Source organism: Jaculus jaculus, chromosome 4 (assembly GCF_020740685.1).
Source record: "Jaculus jaculus isolate mJacJac1 chromosome 4, mJacJac1.mat.Y.cur, whole genome shotgun sequence".
In the NCBI taxonomy this organism is placed as follows: domain Eukaryota; kingdom Metazoa; phylum Chordata; class Mammalia; order Rodentia; family Dipodidae; genus Jaculus; species Jaculus jaculus.
The window spans coordinates 87,554,308-87,571,326 of NC_059105.1; the positions used below are offsets into that span (position 1 = coordinate 87,554,308).

General features: G+C 38.4%; 2 protein-coding genes across 16 annotated transcripts in view; one reads left to right on the top strand and one right to left on the bottom strand.

The window, feature by feature from the left end:
• Nucleotides 1-5,980, top strand: part of Prpf40a (pre-mRNA processing factor 40 homolog A) — a 59,867-nt gene extending 53,887 nt beyond the window's left edge. For all 8 annotated transcript variants that reach the window (XM_045146747.1, XM_004651844.3, XM_045146749.1 and 5 more), the window contains one exon: nucleotides 1,621-5,980. In XM_045146747.1, coding sequence (XP_045002682.1) covers nucleotides 1,621-1,713 — 93 coding nt within the window. In that variant the 3' untranslated portion in view covers nucleotides 1,714-5,980. The remainder of the gene's footprint in view (nucleotides 1-1,620) is intronic.
• Nucleotides 5,981-6,494: 514 nt separating this feature from the next.
• Fmnl2 (formin like 2) overlaps nucleotides 6,495-17,019 on the bottom strand; it is a 323,333-nt gene continuing 312,808 nt past the window's right edge. For 2 of the 8 annotated variants that reach the window (XM_045147183.1, XM_045147178.1), the window contains 4 exons: nucleotides 14,904-15,002; nucleotides 13,832-13,955; nucleotides 11,328-11,453; nucleotides 8,309-8,445 (listed from right to left, as the gene is read on the bottom strand). In XM_045147183.1, the coding sequence (XP_045003118.1) occupies nucleotides 11,362-11,453; nucleotides 13,832-13,955; nucleotides 14,904-15,002 (315 nt within the window). In that variant the 3' untranslated portion in view covers nucleotides 8,309-8,445; nucleotides 11,328-11,361. Of the gene's footprint in view, nucleotides 8,446-9,848; nucleotides 9,943-11,317; nucleotides 11,454-13,831; nucleotides 13,956-14,903; nucleotides 15,003-17,019 lie in introns of all 8 variants that reach the window. The other 6 variants (XM_045147182.1, XM_045147177.1, XM_045147180.1 and 3 more) reach the window with 4 other exon arrangements.

Here is a 17,019-nt window from a genome sequence, read left to right on the forward strand (position 1 = left end):
AAATGAGTACTATAGCTAGAACCACAATGTTTTTAAAGAATAGGCCTTTGTAGGTGTGTGAACATTGGAAAAATAACAGAAAATTCTGTTTCCTTCTCTTTATACACAATAGTTTTTTAGTATATGTGACCATAAATGACCCTTGATTTGAGTCTCTTAAATTTTATATTCCTTTAAAAAATCAATGGCAATGAAAATAGCTGTGCTTTTTTTAAAGATACAGTTAAGATATGTCCCATGTTGTACATTCTATACTAAGAAGTATCATGAGGCATTTCCTACCTTGTTTTTAAAGTTGCTGAGTTTTTTGTTGTTTGTGCTTTTTTGAATTTTTTGTTTGTTTGTTTGTTTTATTTTCAAGGTAGGACCTGGAATTCACTTTGTCTCTGGGTGGCCTAAAACTCACATCAATCCTCATACCTCTGCCTCCCAAGTGCTGGGATTAAAGGCGTGTGCCCCCATGCCCAGCTTCATTCCAGTTCTTGAGATTATTTTTCCTAAACCGTTTATAAAACATCCCAGTAACTAAAATAGTGAGTGGTAGAGAAAGGTAGACACAAAAGAATAGTTGGAGAATATACATTAAAGTTAGTATTTTAACATAAAATAGAATATCAAATACTAGTTGTAATTTCTTATACATACATACATAACATTATAGCACTAGCAGTAGCCTTTACACATGGTATGGCGCTGCCAAAGTTAGTCCCTCAATAGGGAGGATGAATTGTTCAATCCCGGGTCCCACCCCTTGGTAGTAACTTTAGTATAATTGTCTCTTTTTTGCAAGGCTGCATGCAATAAAGGAGTCTGATTAACAGCCACAGTGAAGAGTTAATTCTGCCTCCATTCTTCCTGCAGGCTAGTGTTTTTTATTTTGTTTTTTTTTTTTTTTCCCTGCAGTAGACAGTTAAGGTGGATTCCACTTTTGAAAGACTGTTTCTTATACTTCTATAGCATTGTTTTTGCTTATTTGTTTTGAATATTGTTCTGTTTGTAAATTTTGTGTGTTCAAGGAAAATATTAAGAATTTTTAGAATGAAATTGTTTCCATTTACAGGGTTAACTTTAGAGTCTGTGTAAAATTAACAGTATATTGCCTAGGGAGTGAACACCTGACTTCCACTGAATAGAAATGAGACTTTTCATATCTAGTTCTGTAAAATGAAGGGGAAAAAACAACAACAAAAAAAAATCAATATGTTCTCTTCTTTTGGGTTTACTACTCTTGTAAAGTGAAAGCATCATACAAAGATCTCATCCTTGCTATGTCTTCTAATGCAATCAAGTATTTGGGGAAGTTCAGTTGTTTAAATCCTGTGAAATGGGGTTTTTGTGTTAGAGAATCCATATGAAGGACTGGGAAAGGTGGCTCAACACTTAAAAGATGCTTGCTGGCAAAACCTGTTGCCCTGGGTTTGATTCCCCAGTTAAAGCCCGAGGCATAAAATGGTGCTTGTGTTTGCAGTGGCAAGAGGCCTGGCACCCATTCATTTATCTCTACCTCCCTCCGTCTCTCTTCTGGAGTATAGATTTTGTAAGGTTTTTGTTGTTTGTTTTTACACAGGTCCACTGACCTCAAGACTGACTTCAACTGTAATTATATTTATGTCTTTTCAGGGTAATTGGGATACTTCTGGCAGTGAACTGAGTGAAGGGGAATTAGAAAAGCGCCGAAGAACCCTTTTGGAGCAACTGGATGATGATCAATAAATTATACCAAATATATGTTTATAATATGATTTAAAGTCTAATTCAGACCAGGGACTATTTTAAGTTCAATTTACATAACACTGGGTTTTAATTGTATCACAGGAAAAGTGCATTTAAGTATTGTTATTGTGGACTTTATAAAAGCAAAGGAAAATGAAAATAACATTTGATTCTGTATCAAGAATCATATTTTCCTACGGTCATAACTGTCTTTCTGTGACCCTTTCATAGGGCACTGCAGGATGGATGGATTAAAGGTGGCAATTCACTGATAACCGCAGATGTCTCCACTTTGTTCTAAAGTCTAAGTCATGAGCTGATTTGATTTACTTTATAGATTTCAAAAATACAATGAGAATTTTTTTTTTGATAATGTAGTACAAAAAAAGCACCAGCAACCAATAAAACTGCTTTTTTGTGCACTACCCAACTGCTTAAAGCCAGTAAGATCTTTGATGATGAGCTCTTAAAATGACAGGTGTTTTTGATGGAAATCCAGTCAACCCTTAAATATAGTGGTGCTAATAAGCACTGCTGTAATAGCCACCATTGTTTTTTATAGAACATCTGAACACATTTTTTAAAAGGCTATTTGAGGGCATTATTTTAAGCATCTATTTTGAGGTGATGTTTCAAAAAGTTAACATCAAATCAAATTGTAAATGAGTTTAAATATATTGCCTTAAGGACCTGTTAAAGAATGTGCCACCGAACTGAGTGATAGTTGAAATATCCTTGTCTAAAAAAAAAAAAGATATCAATGTTGACTTAAACATTTTCTTTATACAGCTGTCTTGATTTAAAAAAAAAAAAGTCTTTCTCTTGCGCTTTTTTTTTCCCCCGCTGATGAGGTCTTTTACCTTCCCTACTCACTGAGAAGTATTGACTTCATGGTACATTCTAAAGCATTTCTGATTTGAATATTTTTGTACATTTTTATCAATTATTAAACCTTCTCTTCTAGTGTGTACTAGTATTTATTTCTAATGAAAGTGTTTAGCTCTAAAGAAACTGTATGAACATTTGAAAGAAAATACCTGAAATTTTGCTAATAACCCACAATAGCTAGTTTACTTTCCCTTTTTTAAGATTATAAATCAGTATATTTGATTTCCCTTCATTTTTCACTTGTTTCTTATGGAATATTTTGGTGAGACAATAGCTTAAAGATAGACTATTCTTTACATGCTAACTTTTGAAGGTTGGTAATATCACCATTTTCCTTCAGTGCAGGAAGCTTTTCTTTAAGTGTTAGCACTCTTGGATATCATCTTAGGGAACTATCCTTATTCTTTTCATTTGGACATGCTGAGTTTCCCTAGTTCAAGTTGAGATTTAGAACATAACATTGTTTCCTTGGCCTTTTTAGTGAATCTGAACATGAGACAAACCAGTGCAGCTCTTTCCCAACTTGCCCAGTGTTGTGATTAAATCTTGCGGCCATTGTGTAAAGGCTTAGAGCAGTGTGATTTTTTTTCTAAATTTGCCACCATGTCATTTCTGTTAGGAACTATGGCATGACTTTGCAGGGGAAAAAAAATCATCTTGGAGAAAATGTAATCAAAAATTGTTTGCTTGAGATTAGTCCCCAACTATGTTAGTCAAAACACATTACAACTTGGGCAACAGAATTACCTTGAATTAATTTTTATGGTCCTGTTGCAACGAGAGTTAAGATTGCTACTCATGTAAAGCACTTGCTGTGGAAGTCTAAATCGTGCATTGGGATACACTGCTGTTTCACAAGAGACATTAGAATCTGTAAAACATGTTTTATTTACTTCATGGTGGTGATTTTTAAAAGTACAACTTTAGTCTTTTCAAATCTTCTAATCCCTATAAGATGATATAAATTATTAATTACACCTGTAGTTTAACCATGCAAATTATTTGACACAAAGATATAGAAGCAAGGTGAAGGTGACTGGAAATGTAGCCACCTTTGCCGTAAAAGATGTGAATCAAGTGTGTGATCCCTCATCTACTTTTGATGGTTCCATCAAATGTACTGGAGTTATCAGAAAGATACTTTCTCTGAAGGTATAAGTAATGGCAAGATACTGAATTGTCTGTGGGCCTTTTTTTTTACTTGTTTTTAAATCATCAGTTTGAAACATGCTGAAAGAAACTTCTTAAAATTATTGGTTCAATAAGAATTGGTCAAATATGTTCAATCAGAAAAAAGAAAAGGGCATTTAAGACTTGAAAGAAAATGTTTGAAGCTTATTTTCCCTCAGTATCCCTAATATTTGACATTCACCAATATCAGGACCTCAGATATTTAACATTCTTCCATTCTATTCATTCCATGATTTCCACATTAGGAAAATTTGAATTTGTGAGAGAAATTAGATAATGCAGCCGATTAAGCATAAGGATTATTTGCAATTTTCCTAAGTGAATTTAAATCAGTGGTTCCATCACTTTTTCAATATGTAAAAATATTTTCTGTGCCTCTCAGTAAATTTGATAGACTAGTCAGTTTTTTTTATCTTTTGGCTTTTGCTTAGTTGGGCTTGATGCTGGATAGCTACAAAATGAAAAAGGATAATCCTAGAGTTGATTCAGAATTGTAAGTCGATGAAATTAATACCTGGAAAGACTGTATACGTTTTTATATAACCATTGTAGCTTCGACTTACAGTACATAGTCTTCAGTTATTAACCACTTGAAGTATTTCCTAAATTCTGGTTTTATTGTAGTTCTGACAGTCTGGCTAAGCAATTTTTCTTTATTTTATGCCCAGAAAAGAGCAGCCACATTGCATTTTTTTAAAATTAAGTTTACATGCTATTTAAGAGCTATTTATAATCAAATAGGTAAGTGAATGGAGAATGCCTTTATAGTATTGTATATTATGTAATTTAAATGTAAACTTTAAAAATTTTCAAGATTTATTGACAATATACTATAATCATAATCCCCTTCCAGTTACTGCCCCATCCAAATCGCCCCTCCACAGAATCCCTTCTTTCCAATTAGTCTCTCTTCCATTTTATGCCATTATTTTTTCCCCTCCTGTTATGCTGGTCTTGTGTGGGTAGCGTGAGCCACTGTGAGGTCATGAATATCAAGGCAACTTTGTGTTTGGATGACTTAAAGATATTTTAAACTGATCATTTCTTAATGCACACAATGCCAAGTATACAGTTCCCTTTAATGTATTTTCCTCCCTTTGGGTATGTATCTCCGTACCAAATGGATTTTAACCAGCCTTGATTCAATGGTAGTCATAAATTAGTTGGCAGGGATTTTTCTATTTCATTCATTGTTATCCCGTGACCTAGGTGCCTGGCATATAGTGGGCACTTAATGAATGCAAAACATTAGTTAACATCCATCACCATAGTGCCCGTCTTCCTCATTAAAGGACTTGAGAAGGCACCATTGCCATAAACCATATGAACCCAGAACTGAAGACACAGTCATTAAGTACATTGAGTACACCTTAAATATCCAAAACTGTCTTAATGAGAACATGCAACTTAAATTTTAAGGTAAAAACACGTCAGGCTGTTTATAAATAGGAATGGGTCATATTAACATGATAGGCACTCCACTTATTGAAGCTGGCTTAAATGTGAGATGGGAAATGGAAGGTGATTTTTGTTAGACACTTTTAGCCCTTCATTGTAGTTTTTACTTGTGCTGAAGTTTGCCATATAGAATCAGAACTCACTTGTTCTCCTCAGTGGGATCTAGTGCAAGGCATGACACTTAGTGACTGATAGCTGATCTTTAATTTGGTGGCAATTACCCTAGATGATTACCATCCCAAACCTTTCAGTCTTGACTGATCAGATTCAAGCAAAGCCATTGCTTCATGCTATTTTCTGAAAGGTGAGTAATGAGACAAGGCTTCTATTTTCTGTGTTTCCAATCACAAGATTTTTACTTGTTTGTATGTTATTCTGTTGTAAAGAACCTTATAGCTGTATAAAGTCAAGACCTTTTGTAAATAGAAAAAAATGATATATTTTACTACATACCGTGGATTTCTGTCAACATTTTTAAGCCTCCCTCATGCAGAAGTACTCTGCTGTGAGTTGTTGAAATGCCCACACCCTGTTTTCTTACCAAAATACTTTAAAAGTTCAACTTCACCCTCTCCCTCACAATAAACACATCCATCATGCATGTTCTTTCATTGTTTTCTTGGGAATAGATGTTGGCTTTTAAGAGATGGAAAGTTAAATCCTTTTGTATGAAACTGCTCATAAAATTCACCTTTGTAGATATTTCGAATAAAAACTTTTTAAAAGCCCAGTATATTAGTGCTAGCAAGAGTTTTTGTTTTATCCAACACTAAAATAGATGTATTCATTTTAAGGTTATTATTATGATACTATCATATCCAGTGGAAAAATGGGCAATTTACAATCAAATCCCAGTCTGTGTCTTGCAGATTGAATCTTGCCATGAACTTCAGTGTTCCAGTGTTTTGAGCATGTAGAATGGATGAGAGCACAGGAACAGAGCATGCACATTAGACATGAAACAACACGCCCTGAATTCTAGCTCTTCATTTAAACTTGTGCTTTGAAAGTATTTATTACTGAATGTTTAGAATATTAAAGACCTTTAAAGTCTTTTCCTATTAATCCATGTGGGAACCAAGCATGAGAGAGGCTAAGGCAGGAGGATCATACGAAGAAGCATTCTAAAGTTTGCCAACTATCTTTGGATTAATTCAAATAAGACATACTTGTTTCTATCAAAGTTTTTAAAGTCTGGATGAAGCTACTAAAAGGCACCAGTGAAGGATTAGCACATTACAGAATAGTAGTGTAAATAGTTTATTTGCTCATATGGCATGAAAGACCCAAAAAGTAACATGAATTGTTTATAAAACATTTCTAATATTGCTAAGAAGCAGGCTCATTAATAGACATAGAAAAGAACATGCCAACATTATTGTCTATTCCAATGTTAGTAGCCAATCATTTTAACAAATGTACACAAGCATTGGCCTTTGGAAGACAGCTACGTTGTGGTAAAGGTCCAACTTTGTTTTATATCTATCCTATTGTCAAATTGCTATTTTTATCAAAATAATTGTTGACTCAATAGGAAGACAAAATTTTGGCATGTTCTTTTTAAAATACACATTTATGGAACTGTGCCAGCAAGTGGCAGTTTAAATATAATCTGTAAATGGGTGTACTAAGGTGAAATATGGAACTGACTCCTAACTTGTCCTTGTAGTTAAATATATTTTTTTAAAAAAACTATAAGTTAAAGGAACATTCAGATTGAATAACATAAGCTGATGCATTTTAAACAATATTTACAGTATTACCCAGAGGTTTAGGTGAGAATTAAAGACAAGTGTAAAAACCATAAAAAACTGCACCAATTTTATAGCAAAATATCTGTACATTTAAAGAGAGATCATATAACTACACATCATGGGAAAGGGACCTTCACCAAGGAGTTCACATGAACACAAAAGAAATTCAGTGGTTAAATACTATACAATAAACTTTACAATTAATATACTGATGTGCCAAGAAGGTAAGCCAGAAGCAGAATGTAGATTATGGAAAGTATAGATTTAGCTAGCTTCAGTCCAGTTTTTGACTTTGGGATGGAACAATTGCCTTGCTAGTGAGGAAGGAAATTAATAGTGAAGTTAATCCAAATGTTAATGTTTTTCAACAACTTAACTGTAGTTCCTCCTAAGGGAAATGGACAGTTCACTTTGATACATGATTCCAAATGTGTTAGTATACTCCCAATTTACAAAAGGGACAAAAAAATCCTTGGATTGTCAGAAGAGAATCAAGCCAGGTTCATCTAGAACATGCAATCTTGAATGCTTACTGACAAGAGTGATAAATTCTCCCTGACTAACAAGGCACCGATTTCTACTTTCAGGATTGACCCATAATGGTTCTCAAAAGTACTCATTGCTCAGACATTAAATTTAGTGCTAATTAATAAATATATTTGCAATATTTTGAAAAAAAAAAACTGCCTCTAGCTTAGGAACACAGTACTTCAAATAAGACTTAACATTTTATGCCATTATCTTGCATTCATCCACTGAATGTCTCACAGGGCATGGCACCCTTGCACAAAAGTAGAGTATGGAACAGCTGCATCCTGTTTGCAGTTGCTGGGGCTTCATGATTGAAGGCTTTTATCATGTGACTTCCTTCTCCATTGCATGTTCTTAAACAAAATTGGATATGGTTGAAACATAGTTCCTTCAAAGACATCTCAGCAAAAGGAGTCTATAGCAGATGCATCTGTGTTATATACAACTTATCAGGAAACCAGGGTGGGCCATCAGGAACAATTACAATGGCAAGTAATGAATTTAATACGAAATTTACATTTTGGTTAAAAAACTGAGTAACATACTGACGTAAAAAGATACCTAATCAAATCAAATCCTATTGCTTTGATTAATCTGAGCAGGTATTTCCATTTTTAGGCACTTGTTAACAAGGGTCGAAAAGAGAACCCATAATTTTTAAAATTCCTATATTTGCTAAAACTGAGCCCTTAAGAATATTTTATCTGTGTTCAGGGCTGCAGCTAAATGGCAGCACATTAATAAGTTCCCACTGGCAATTCCATTTGTGTGTGCCCTCCACTTGTAAGCACTTCTCAGGTTCACATCATCATTTCGGCACCATTAACGGAGCGTAAGTTCTGATCGTCAAAGCGTCGCCTGACACTTCTCCTCACCGCATCGGCTCTTCTGTATGGTTGGTTTCTAAGATCTGTAAAGAGGAGACCACCAATGAAAGAATAGCAACCTTGAGTTCTTGTCTAAGCAAGAAAAAGGCCAGATGGCAGCCAGTCAAAGCAGCTTGTGTAGAAAAGAGTAGGCTAATCGGGCCTTCAAACTCCTTGAGCATTAAACCAAAGAGGTACATTTGCCCTGAATATTTATAATTAAAGGAAGATAACACTGGTAGGATTCTGAGACTTAAGAGAAAAGCACAGATTATTTGTCACTGTTTAATGTCTAGTTGAAACTTATTTAAAAATGTTTCCATTGAAAACAACTTTAGTTTTGTTTTTGTCCTGAAAGCCTAGTAATTACAATGAATTTTAAACTGCAAACCTAATACAGCAGTTTGTCTTGTGGTATCTTATCTCTGACATTTAATAATGAAGGCACTGCAAGGCCTTTCCAGATACAGGTTTCTATGGCTTTCATCTATTAGGCTGTGGGTTAGAATCAATGAATCTAAACTAAACTGACTCCTCAGTATTCATTCCTGCTCCATAATACTTCATCAACAGGGAAAAGTAGCCTTTATCCAGTTTCCAGATTGTATTGTTCATACAAGGAATGCTTAAGGAGTTCTTGCTGTGTTCTGCTCACGGAGATGCATTAGTGGCACAACAGGGGTTCCATGTAAGCAGTTGTCACGGAGGCATACCTCCATGAATAACACATGTAGCCTTGGGAGTCAGGACAAGAAGAAAAAGAACAGTCTTGCAAGTTTTCCCCTTCTTTTAATTAGTTAATAGCTTGTTTTTATTAACTTCTGCAAGGAAACATTGTACCTTTACAGTAAAAGGTACCAAATCCAATTTAATGTTTTTATTTCTTCACCTATTCAGTAAACTGAAAACGGAGTAATGAGCCACAGTTGGTCCACAAAATGTTTTTCCTACTATACGCCCCACATATTTAAACTGATAGTTGACATTAAAACATACTTGGGGGCTGGAGAAATGGCTTGGCAGTTAAGGCATCTCTCACTCAAGTAAATAACTTTTTAAAGTTAAAAAAATTACCTGATCTACATGCCTGCATGGCAGAACTAGGCTGGAGCTGACTAGAAAGAATTCTAATGTTTCAAAGGTTGTAGATCATTTTCCCTGGCCAGGAAAGGTCGAGTGATCTCAACCTCAATATAAAACTGGGATAACCTGAAGACCAACAAGATAAATGAAGCAAATACAGTCAGCAAGTAGCACTTTACCCCAGCCATCCCACTGGACGTGGAAGTAGGCTACGAAAATCCAACAGAGGCTCAGCCTAGGCTCACTGCCATGTGAGGTACAAAGACTTCTGGTCAGATTCTCACCAGTATTGACCCTGAGCCACAAGTGAAAACCATGAGTGCACATAGAAAGAGGAGGAAGCTAAGTAAAAAGTGATGCTTGCCAGCTCTGTGTATCCTCCACCACCGGTGTGCTAGAAGAAATCCTTACCCTCGAGTGAACATTTGGAAATTTAGTGATATTATTCTTCTTTAAGGCTAAACAGAAAAACAAAAACACAAATGATGGTTAAGTAAAAATGGGATGAAAATGGAAAGAAACTCAACTTAGTGCTTAATATTCCTGGGCATATTAGCCAGCAAGGTAGGGCAGGGTTATTACAAGTAGTGTTAGATAAAACCAGGGAAGGATGAGTCAGCAAAGTGGGAGGGATTATTACTACAAATACTGTTAGATAAAACCTGGGAAGGATGAGTGTTTTCCCACCCAGCTCTCTGATCACCCAGTTCCAAGCTGCTTTGAAGATTGGCTCCACACAGAGAGAGAGTCTAACAGCAAAGCTGACAGCAAACAGACAACAGTATTAATGAGTACTAGTGAGTTAAGTACACTGCACAGCAGGCAATGAAACACTACACAATTCACAGAGTAGTTATGTCACAACACACTCAGTTCCATGTCAATCGCAACACAGTCAATGACTATAATTCCACTGTTCTTCCCTTGCCTTTTCATTTTTAAATATCAAAATCTAAGACCAGGAAATTATTTCTTAGATATCTGACCTGTTTCTAATTCTAAAAACAATTATCTTCCAATAATAACTATTTGGTATTCATATTTTTGGTGCTACTGCCCTAGCCAAAGAAGCTAATCAGTTGGGACCTCATCACAGAATAAATGCTCTGTTTGACATGGAACAGAGCTACCAGGGAAGGAGCAAGAGTAAGCTGGCAGGAAGCTAGTTTTTGCACATCCTGCCTTGCAGCTTTGCTCTGAGAGGAAACTGCTGATAGCTAGATTTGGGCATGACAGTGAATAGAGGTGGCCTGCTCAGGGTGAGTTGTGAGGCCCTCAGCATATACAGGATTCTAGGTTTGAAAGGACGCCCAGCATTAAGTCCATACTATTATGAGTTCCATCGCAATTTGGACTACTTAAGACATTTGAAATACAGGCTCAGACTATAGCTGTACATAGTATGGTCCCTTCTGCAAAAACAACTTTGGAACCCTTTGCATTATTTGTACACTTTTGATAGCACATCATTTTACTATCACAGCAATTTGCTGAGCATAAAGGAGGATGTTCCTATCTGTGAACCTATTAGAGTCAGAAAGTGCTCAGTAAATTATATACTATCATTATGTATTCATTGATATTAGCCCTCAAATCTTGTATTTTTATAATTTCTACAAGTAATTCTATTAACTGTCACACACACACATCCAGACCATCAGGGCGAGGTGGATGCAAGTATGTGCTACAGGTGGCAGTGATGAGTAAAAAGGCAAAACCATGCAGCAACCACAGAAGCAGGCAACACACAATACAACATAATGCAGATACTATCCCATGCCAGTGTTGGTTGGCCCTATCAGACACACAGGGGGATATAAGAAGTCAAAAAACCTGTAGCAACCTTTTAGTAGCACCAGGTGAGAAAGAGTAATAGTTTAGTAATGGTATTCCTCAGTGAGAACAGGTTCGCAGAAAAACCGAGAGCCGCGCTTGGCAGTGCGAGCAGTGAAGGGCACAGTCTTCAGTACTGCATTGAGAAGCACAGCAAACAACACAAACAGAAGAGAATCAAGCCATGATCTGCCACGTTAGTACATGGTTAGTGCTTTGTTAATCATACCTGGGGATGAGGGAAGGGCCAAGAGAGGCAGAAGGCAATTTGTATTTAAGTTATTCATTAAAGTCTAGAAGGGGATGGGGCAGAAAGTGGAAAATATTCCGAGGAGAAAAGAAAGTGCTGAGTAAACACATGCACCTCTGGTAGATGACTGCTATAAGTGTAATGGGGGCAGGGAACATACTGATGAAAAGTGACTTCAAGTTCTTTTAGGGCTCAACGTTTTTGTTTGTATGGTTTCTTCTTTCTTTTCTTCCTTTCTAGGCAGGGTCTCACTCTAGCAAAGGCTGACCTGCAACTCACTCTATATCTCAGGCTGGCCTTGAACTCAAAGCAATCCCCCTACTTTGGCCTCCTGAGTGCTAGGATTATTGTTTATTTTTTAAGGCAGGGTCTCATGTAGCTTAGGCTGGCCTCAAACTCATGACATTGAACTTCTGGTCCTCTTCCTCCTGCCTCTAGTCCCAAGTGCTAAGATGACAGGCATATGCTATCATGGCCCACCAGTGAGAAGTTGGATGTTTTGATGTTTATGAGTTAATCTTACTATAGCATCAAGACAAAGAGGTGCTCACCTGGGAAGGCATCTTAGATCCTTGCTTGGCCATTCTCCAGTTTCTCCCCAGGACAGAGGAGGCAAAATGCAAGCTACTGCCTGGTATGCAATGAGATACTAACAACCATGCCTGTGTACCACTGTCATCAGTCACATTTGTATCCACTCAATTACCCTGTTTTAATATAGACAAGGATTTTTTTTTTCTCACTTTAGCCTAGTCTGACCTTGAATTCACTATGTAGTCTCAGGCTGGCCCTGAACTCACAGAAATCCTCCTACCTTGGCCTCCTAAGTGCTGGGATTAAAGGTGTGCACCACCAAGCCCAGCCTGATAGACAAAAAGAATTTCTTACTGAAGTTACCTAATATTGTCTCTGGCTCTGTCATCTATCTATCTTTTCCCTGGGTTTGTGATAGTAAAAAAAAAGGGGGGGATGGCTTAGTGGTTAAGACACTTGTCTGCAAAACAAAAGAACCCAGGCTCAATTTCCCAGGACCCACATTAGCCAGATACACAAGGGGACACATGTGTTTGGAGTTCATTTGCAATGGCTGGAAGCCCTGGCACACCCATTCTCACTCTTGCTCGCTCTTTCTCTCCCTCTCTCTCGGACTCTAATAAATAAAAAAGTTAACAAAAATGTTTAAAGAATACTGTGGTTTTGGTAGTTTTGGATTTCTTATTTACAGTGCTGATTGAGCTATAGGAAATAAAAGTCTACGACAATTGGGGAAATATGAATGATTATATATTTGTTATTAAGGACTTGTTTAGTTTTCTTTTGGGGGTATGAAAATGGCATTGTGGATGACAGGAAAAAAAAGTCCAAGGAATTGGGTACTGTGTGTGTGTCGGGGTGGGGGGGGGGATGTGTATGTTATTGTCACATATAATAAGACTGGCCACAACAGATTACTGTCGAAGTGGGTGAGGGGAACATGGAGGCACACCATTCGGTGGTCTACACTTCAGCATCTTTTTAACCTCAACACCATAATGCTAAAAAAGTGCTTTAATTATCTTGGAAGCTGATAAACAGCATTCATGTGCAAGAGATATGAAAGAAAAGTCACTTGTTGCCACTGCTACAAGACAGCAGCCACCACGTTACCATTCTGATCAGTAAGAGGAAGTGTGGAGACCTGGGATATTGGCTCAAGCAGAAAACATTAAGCTAGAATTTGGTCAGAAAAGAACCAAACTAAGTTATTCATGATTGTTGGCTGCTAGGACAACCAGGCTCCAATTCTAAGCTAGAATCCTATGGGCTCATCCAAATTAAAAGAGCCTCTCCTGATTTCTTACTGATTTTATTACTGTGAAGGAGTGAAAAGGCTTTTAAAGACCATGCTAGAGAATCCTGCACAGGCTGTGAGTAGAGAGCTGAATGGGCCCTTCCTCAGTATTCATATTAGTCAGGCAGGTGGTAAGGAGTGGCCACTAGGAGGTAAAGGGAGAATGATGATAAATCTCAAAACCAATGGGAAGCCATTCGGGCTGAAGTCCTGCTAAAACTATGTGTTCCATTGGTACTGAGGCATCATTTTTCAGTGTTGGGACATGATGCCATAAATATGCTGCATATTGTAGTTTGCAATCTTGCAACATAAGTCTAGATATGAATAAAGTAAAAGAAATTGCTGACCCTGGTCAAAAGGACCTGAAAATCTACATGTCTAAATGAGGCCAGTGGATCTTCATGGGTCACAAAGAGGAAATACCCATTACCTGTGATGATATCTTCAATAGCACCATCTTTCCCCTCATACACGTGTCTATTATCTTTAACTTGCCGTCTTCTTAACTCTGCAATTAACTCTTGTTGCTGCCTCTTTGATTTATGGGAAGGAGACTGAAAAGAAAGGAGGACAGAGATTAGCAGAGCTAGCACCTCTTTGGAGTTTAAGAAAATCCAAAGTGTGCTCAAGCTTTGCTTAAGTAGTATCAGCTAAAAATACCTATCACATCATCCCAACATTCTACTCAAATGTCACTCCCCCCTTCCCCCCCGGGGGGAAAAAAAAAAACCCTCAGGAAGCTTCTGGGAAGAGAATAAACTCAAACATGCAATCTCCCCTTGCCCTGCTGGGCAGCGATATAAAGGCTAGCCCATTTGGCCACACAGGCAGGGGTAATAATCATAACTTCTCAAATATTGTAGCAAGGCCTGACAGCCCTCGTGATCATTACTCATTACACTGTCCTCCCAACCGTCCTAGCAAAGACCCCCTTTAAGATTAACACACAGAGGGATCACCGTCAAGACTTCCCTGATCCAGATCATTTTGTGTGACCCAGGTATCCAGCTAAGGTTTAAATTCTAGATTTCTATAAATTTGAAAATGTTCCACAAACATGCTCCTAGCCTTATTTCAGTGGCTGCTGAATATAGTAATAAAAAAATAAACTAATTTAGAAAAACTGGGAAGGTAGTTCAGCAGTTAAGGGCACTTGCTTGCAAAGGCTGATGACCTACATTTCATCCATAGCACCTGTGTAAAGCCAGATGTGAAGTGCAGCGTGGGACATGTATCTGTGATCCCAACATGCCTGTGACAGCAGGAAGCAGAGCCAGGAAAATCCAAAGCTCACAGGCCAGCCATACCGACCTTCACCAGAAGGTGCAAGAAAAGAAAGCCTGTCTCAAAAGAATGTCCAAGAAGAGACCACCTGGATTTTCTGTCCTCTGGCCAGTGCCTATGTGGCGTGGCATGCGCGCACTCAAACACACACCCACATGCAACTTGTTCCTGTCACTCTTGCCTCTCCGCGGCCCCTCGCAAGGTGTGGGCCTTCTTACCTTTGGGTCCTGCTGTTCCATCAGAGCTTCCTGCTCCAGCAATTTTTCCATGAGGGCTTGCTCCTGCTTTTTCCTCAGCTCGTTTTCCTCTTCTGCTTGCTGGAGAAGTGAATTAATTAAAAGAAAAAAAAAGGAAAAAGAAAACTTGCATAAATGGAAAGATGAGAATGCAGTGAGGTGGAGTGAGTGAAGGGAAGAAGGTCTGTTGCTGGCAGCTGAGCTGCACTTCACAGACTTTCCCGATGAGCTTATCCACTGCCTAAATGGCTTACCTCCAGCATCTTCCCACCTAATGACAGCTTCTTTAAAAGCAAAATCTAAGGTTCCAGAGCCTTCTGACCACCAATGGGAGAAAACCTCCATTCCCCTGAGCTTATGTTTCCTTGACAGCTTCTCAGAGCACTTGTCCTTGGCTCTCCTTCCCAAGAAAGGCTCAGTGACTGGCCTGATAACTTGGGAGATGAACCTCAATGGGCTTAATTAGCCCTCTTGGGTAATTCCATGCATCTTCCCCTCTAGTAAGTTTCTGATGTTTAGGTATAAACTGATGGAAAGGTTTAAGTGATTTAGCAGTTCAGTATAATTCAGCAATCATATTTTGCCAATAGTAAGGTTTGCATTTTGTTATCTGTTGCTTTTGTCTTAAGTTTCATTTTAGTTCAGACTTAAGGAAGAGGAAAAAGGACAGGTGTCTTAACCTCCCAACCTCTGCCCACAAAATGCCATGGCCAGTGCAATCAGGAAGGTGGTTTTGGAGGAGGACAAAGAAAACATCTCATAATATGACTGCCTAACCACACCAGCTACAACGATCACAAACAGAAGTAGTAAGGTGGACAAGCATGCTTACAGGAAGGTTTTACCACACATCCCACAGACCACAGCGGGCAGCTTCTTTGCCTCTATTCCAAGCTGCCTCTGCAGCTTCCAGCTTTGGAAGCAACCTCAGCACTTCCCAGGTTGTCTTATATAATTTTAAAACAGCATATGGTTTCTATTCTGACTTTTTGAATGTAGGTTTTATGTGATTGCAACATCTAACAGGAACCTCCTCAGGGCAACTCTACTCTGTAGCTTAACAGCTGCCAGGACCCAGAGGACTGCAAAGCACCAGTCAGTACCAGCTGGTGGCCAGTGACCTCCTTCCCCCGAGCCCCTGTTTGTATTGTGCTCTACTGGTGCTGGTTCTGATCCTCCCAGTGAAGGCACTTACCTTCTGTTAGCAGCTTGGGGCATCATTGCCACATTAGTCATGACCTGAGGTAAAAGCCCAAGCATGATTCTTTAAAGCCATTAGCCTCTAATGGTATTACACAAATGCCTCACATCCTACTTCCCATGGTGTTTTTTCCTAGAAGTGTATGTACCCTGGCCATACTGTACCCCTAAAATAAACATTTTGCTTTCTTCCACCAGCACTACCAGTGTTCTATATAGTGTGTCCATGGTTTCAAAAGCCAACTTCCATGGGAATTGATGGACAACCATGACAGCTGCAATGCTTCCTCAGTGTGATCAATTTTCTAACATCCTCCTGGTCATTCTTTTCTCAAAGGACAACCTCTTTAGACATAATGCCATAGGTATTTAAAGCCATGGTTTGTGTCCCAAAGGGCCTCCCATTAAAAAAGAGGGGGCATTGTTGGGCCAGAAAAAGAATCACAGAGGAGTTAACCTTAACAGCACCATCCTTTGGTCCAAAACAGTGAATGCCAGTCTAAGAAGCCCCTCAGTTGTATGTAACAGCAGGCTCTTCCTGTGCTCATTTATAGCTGGACTGTTGCTGTATGTCATAGTTCACTTACTCAATGCATTAACAACTCCATGGAGGTCTGGACTTTCAGCTGGCTGGGTCAATGATCAACAATAGGGCAGTATTGGTATTGGAGGATCTCACGTGACCCCAGCAGGCAAGCCCACAGCCTTGGTTTTCTGGCTATGCTCAAGCTTGACTTCATGGAGAAAGAAACCGTCAAGAGTACTATGAGCTCTCAGGCTGCGAAGAGCCAGAGTGTTATCTCCTGCCAGCACCACCCTGATTTGCATCCCAAAGAGCTCCAAGAGGCAGGACAGCTATCCCACACGACACATTTGAAGGAGGGTACCTGCTTGGAAA